Source organism: Lycium ferocissimum, unplaced genomic scaffold, assembly GCF_029784015.1.
Source record: "Lycium ferocissimum isolate CSIRO_LF1 unplaced genomic scaffold, AGI_CSIRO_Lferr_CH_V1 ctg12338, whole genome shotgun sequence".
Taxonomy (NCBI): domain Eukaryota; kingdom Viridiplantae; phylum Streptophyta; class Magnoliopsida; order Solanales; family Solanaceae; genus Lycium; species Lycium ferocissimum.
In genome coordinates this window covers 15,902-21,146 of record NW_026714305.1, presented here as the reverse complement: position 1 = coordinate 21,146, position 5,245 = coordinate 15,902, and the positions used below count along the sequence as shown (strand labels likewise).

The following is a 5,245-nucleotide window of genomic DNA, read 5'->3' as shown; positions in this document are numbered from 1 at the left end:
GGAATTACCAAAGTTATACCGGACCCGACATACTTATGCCAAGTCTGCCCATAAGGCACGGTATGCGGTCCAAGATAACTTTGGTAATTCCTTAACAAGTGTATGCCGGGTCCGGCATACACGTGACCCAAACCTTGCCTTGCAAATTTGTTTTTTAATTTATGCTTGAGTGGGGGTTCGAACCCAGAACCTCATGATTTCTGCGTGAACGCTCAGGGTTGCAATGTGAAGGGCAAAAATTAAAGACCAAAGAATATCAGGGGCATAATTTAAAGACCACAAGTATGAGGGGCAAAATTTAAAGACCACCCCAAAAGAAGGGAAATCCGCGCAAAAAAATGTTCCTTTACTGACCTTACGGTCGAGCCGACCCTGATTAAATTGGGCCTAAGATATGCTATGCCTTCTCTTTTTTTTTCCCCCCCTTTCTTTTCCCTCTAAAGTGAAGGATTATCCAAAAAGAGTATCATGAAGTTATGTATCAAGAAAGTAACCGCTAATAAAGAGAAAAGTTCCATAAAGTTAGCTCCATTTTCTGCTCGAGTATGAACAACAAAATGCATGATGAAAAGATATCAACAAAATGCATGCATTAGCACAGATTTGGCGCAGATTTCTTGTTTTTTTTTTTTTTTTACTTTTCTTTTTATTACATGGTTATATATCTCTCAAAAGGCCATTCCTTTAAAAAGGAGAAAAGTTCTGGAAAAAAAGTAGTAGTAAAAGTAAAGAAACTAAATAATTTCTAACAGAGGTCAACTATATATACATCATGACTTTAAACTGCTCACCCACTCTTCATCATCACATAATATATCCCCTCTGTTCTAGCGCCTCTCATCATCTCTCATAAGAATATAATATTAATATGGCTAACCCCGTAATGTCTTTAATTCTTTTATTCCTTTCCATTGTTTCTATTTTCTTAAGTTCTGTATCCAGGGCTGACAATGTGATATTCAATGTTGTACAAATGGGGGCAAAGCCAAATGGCAAGACTGATTCAACAATGTCTTTCTTAAATGCTTGGAAAGCAGCTTGTGGCTCTACAAAACCAGCCACTATTATTGTACCACTAGGAAGGTATTTGGTTAAACAAGCACATTTTAGAGGGGAATGCAACAACAAAGCCATAACGTTTAGAATTGATGGCACCCTATTGGCTCCTTCAAATTATAATGTTATTGGAAATGCTGGAAATTATTGGCTTCTTTTTGAAGGTGTTGATGGAGTTTCAATTCGTGGTGGCAATCTTGATGGTCGTGGGGCTGCTTTGTGGGCTTGCAAAGCGTCAAGCAACAACTGCCCAAGTGGTGCCACTGTATGTATGAAATGACTAATTTACCCTTAATATCATATTTGCACATTATATTCTAAAAATAAATTAGTGAATATCTAGCTAGGTCGAATGTCAAAAAGTGGCAGAGACACATTGCTTCACGCGGGAATTTTTGTTAAATGCATGTAGGTTATACTTCTCCAAAAATAGTACTCCCTCTGTCCTAATTTATGTGGCAGAGTTCAAATTTTGAGAGCCAAACAGTTTAATTTTGACCATAAGTTTGGACATGAAATTTTCAATTTTTTTGAAATAAAATTTACATATTTAAAAAATATATAAAAAGTACTACTTATAAGTTACAATAATTAACAATTCAAAATATTTAAAAGATATATAAAAAATACGCTAAAAGAAAAACTTATTTGAATCTCAAAAGCCGGAAGATGTCGGAGGGAGTAATATATATATAAACAATGCTTGAAAAATAATATTGAAGAGTAAATATCAGTTATTGATAGAAGTTAAGTGTATTAAAATCCGACAGCCTCAAATACAAACTCGCGTAGTAGCTTAATTGTGACATAGGCGGCGGACACCATTAATTTGTGTAAAATTCTGTGTACATCATATATTGATCTCAAGTATATCAGAAAAATGTATTCAATTAAACTCATCATCATCATCACATATATATATCAATGTGATGACAAAGGGGATTGTTGCATTCGTGGTGTTGCAGAATCTGGCGTTTGTCAACTCAAACAATGTAGCAATAACTGGGCTAACTTCATTGAATAGTCAAATGTTTCATATTGTCATCAATGGTTGCAACAAAGTGAAGGTGCAGGCTGTTAAAGTATTGGCATCTGGAAACAGTCCAAATACCGATGGCATTCATGTTCAGTTATCATCTGAGGTCTCCATATTGAAAACTAAAATCCATACAGGAGATGATTGTATCTCAATTGGTCCTGGCACCACAAATTTGTGGATCCAAGAAATTGCTTGTGGCCCTGGCCATGGAATTAGGTAACACATTGCACATATATAGGTTTTTGTTTAAGTTGTTTTACACTACCAATGAATACTAACATGTTGTAACAGGTAGACTATCTTATTTTTTTAAGTTACGAATCCTTCATTTTAATTTTATGGACAATTAGGTAGTTTTCGTGTACTTAAAACTTAAACTTGTATGTTAATTCTTTAAAGATTCGTAAATTGAGTATTACCTCCTATGTCTAAATTTATGTTACACTTTTCGTTTTTCGATGTTATAACTATGCGAATTTTGACCAACATTTAAAAAAATATTTTTTCATCATATTGACATGAAAAGAATTGCAACTTATAGTACTTTCTATATAGTTTTTTTTTTAGTATCTAAATTTTGAGTTAACCTAATCCTAAGCTTTGAAGATCAGTAACTTGACTCTCGATAAACGAAAAATGTCACATAAATTGAGACAGGACGGAGTAGCATTTCTTGAAAGGTTTCTTTTTCTAATTGATATTTTTTAATATTGGTGCTATACATACCATCATACTAAGGGTGATGAGCTTTCATGCAGCATTGGAAGTTTAGGAAAGGATTTTAAAGAAGCTGGTGTGCAAAATGTGACAGTTAAATCAGTTATATTCAAGAACACACAAAATGGCGTGAGGATTAAATCATGGGGCAGACCTAGTACTGGCTTTGTCAAGAATATCATTTTCCAGCACACTACCATGATTAACGTTCAAAATCCAATCGTTATCGATCAAAATTACTGCCCTGATAATATAAATTGTCCTGGCCAGGTTTAATTTTTCAACCATTTTTCTTTATTTTTCTCTGTGATTTCGGAGTTCTTTTTTCTTGATCAAAAACCAATTTTGTTGAACAGGTTTCTGGTGTGAAAATAAGTGATGTTACGTACGGAGATATCCATGGAAGCTCAGCAACAGAAGTTGCAGTGAAATTTGATTGTAGTAAGGGAAATCCATGCAAAGGAATAAAATTGGAAAATGTACATTTGATTTATAAGAATCAATTACCAGCTCAAGCATCATGTGATAATGTTGCACTAACAACTTCTGGATTAGTTCAACCTGACAATTGTTTGTAAGGGAAGACATCTAATACAAGAATGGTCTTTCCCTCTTTCTTCATTTTCTTTTTACTTCGATTAATTGCTAGAAATAGAGGGGAACTAATGATTTAATTTAATTTAATTGTTCCCTCTAAGTATTTAGTAATGATAGGAGACTTTCATTTTTATGGGTTTCAAAATAGAAATGCTTGCTTGAGCCTGTGTTGGTATGACTTGAATCACCTGGCTTTGCAATGCAGTGTATTTCGAATTCTTTAATGATTAAAGTGGAATGCTCGTATTTATGTATCTTAAAGTTCCCTAAAATGCAATGAACATAAACATGCTTATTTCGCCAATTTCCTTTTTCATATTTGTAGTTCTTACCCATTGAACCATTAGTTTAACTTATACTAAGGGGTCAATTGCACGTTTGTCCCTATTTTGTGCTGGTCTTTAATTTTTGTCTCTCAATGCAATAACTTTTTTTGGGCATAAATTTTTCATAAATTTGTATCTTTGCATCAGAATATCCCACAAGTTATGGCCCGTTCTCTTAAAAAACTTATGTCCTGCTAGACAAAAGTTCGATATTGTAAGGTAAAAATTGAATACCATGAAGGTCAAAAATTAAAAACCAATCCATTTGAAGGCCAAAATTAAAGACCAGCCTTTAAAGGTCAAGGTGACTTTTGGGCCAATGTTAGCTCAGCCCATTTATTTCCTCAACTCATTTTAATTTGTAAAACTTACACAAATAACTACCTTTTAACAGCTTCTAACAAGTTATAACTATAAGTTGAAGATTTACAATTCGTAGCTGCATTTGGCTGTATTTCAGTTGTATCTCGTGTTTTTGAAATACAGTGAAATACAGCGAAATACAGTGTGGCTGTTGAATTAAAAAAAGGCTATATTTATGGCAATAAAAATCTTTTTCAAATTATATGGTAATTTGGATTAATGGTTCCATGATTCACGCAAACCTCATGAGGTTTCATTATAGCTAACATCTCTCTATCAAAATCGGTCCATTCAAAAGTTTTTTGTTGGTTTTGTTGTATTCGGTTGTATTTCGCGTTTTTGAAATACACAAAAATACAAAATTTGGCAAAGTAAAAATAGGCTGTATTTATGAAACATATTCTCTTCTTTCATTTTAAATGGTAAATCAAATTAAATCAACCATATATCACGCAAACGGCTCAAGTTCCATAACAGCCCACGTTTCTCTCTCCAAATTACTCCATTCTAAACTTTTAGAAATACTTCCAAATACAGAAAAATATACACTGGAATACAATGAAATATGGTTGATTGCTTAAGAAATATAAAATTGTAGCATGCGTATATACAATGGAATACAATGAAATGTATCAGAAACTATTTCGTAAATTAGAAATACATTGAAATATAGCGAAATATCTTTGAAACGAAGACAACGAAATATCCGAATCGGACATTGAAATACAACGAAATATACAAATATACCGAAACACCACAACCACAAACCTGTAGAACCACCACAACAACGGAAAAATCCTCCTCCTTCCTCCGCCGCCTTTCTTCCGATCCACCATCCTATCTTTTCGAGATTTGAGAAAAAGTCAACATAGTTCTACACGAAAATCGTTTGTAACATAGTTTGAAATCGGATTTATAGCAACATTAACGTGAGGAATTGTTGTTGCCTCTAGAACTAAATCGAAAATTGATCTTTGAAATCGGTTTTCGTTTTTCCGCAAATTTCACCTTTAGGAAGACCTTTAAGAAATATTTGAATACACATTTCTTTGATATCAAACAATCACCGGATACGTGGGCATTAAACTCCAATTATAGATCCAGAAACTTCTAGAAGCTTCGCAGTGCCAATGGAAGAAAAGTTGAT

At 33.6% G+C, this 5,245-nt stretch overlaps 1 protein-coding gene across 1 annotated transcript; it reads left to right on the top strand.

Annotated features, from left to right (window-relative positions):
- The first annotated feature begins 673 nt into the window (after window positions 1–673).
- On the top strand, window positions 674–3,664 carry LOC132041928 (polygalacturonase-like). Its single transcript, XM_059432603.1, has 4 exons — window positions 674–1,321; window positions 2,022–2,311; window positions 2,854–3,082; window positions 3,169–3,664. Exons 1-4 carry the CDS (start codon window positions 869–871, stop codon window positions 3,388–3,390), a joined length of 1,194 nt encoding a protein of 397 aa, XP_059288586.1. The 5' UTR covers window positions 674–868; the 3' UTR covers window positions 3,391–3,664.
- The last annotated feature ends 1,581 nt before the right edge of the window (window positions 3,665–5,245 follow it).

Excerpts from the sequence above, each read along its gene's own strand:
- LOC132041928 (XM_059432603.1), top strand. The coding sequence starts at position 869 with ATGGCTAACCCCGTAATGTCTTTAATTCTTTTATTCCTTTCCATTGTT. Across the intron at positions 2,312-2,853 it reads GGCCCTGGCCATGGAATTAG|CATTGGAAGTTTAGGAAAGG; the intron begins GTAACACATTGC and ends GCTTTCATGCAG. Across the intron at positions 3,083-3,168 it reads ATATAAATTGTCCTGGCCAG|GTTTCTGGTGTGAAAATAAG; the intron begins GTTTAATTTTTC and ends TTTGTTGAACAG.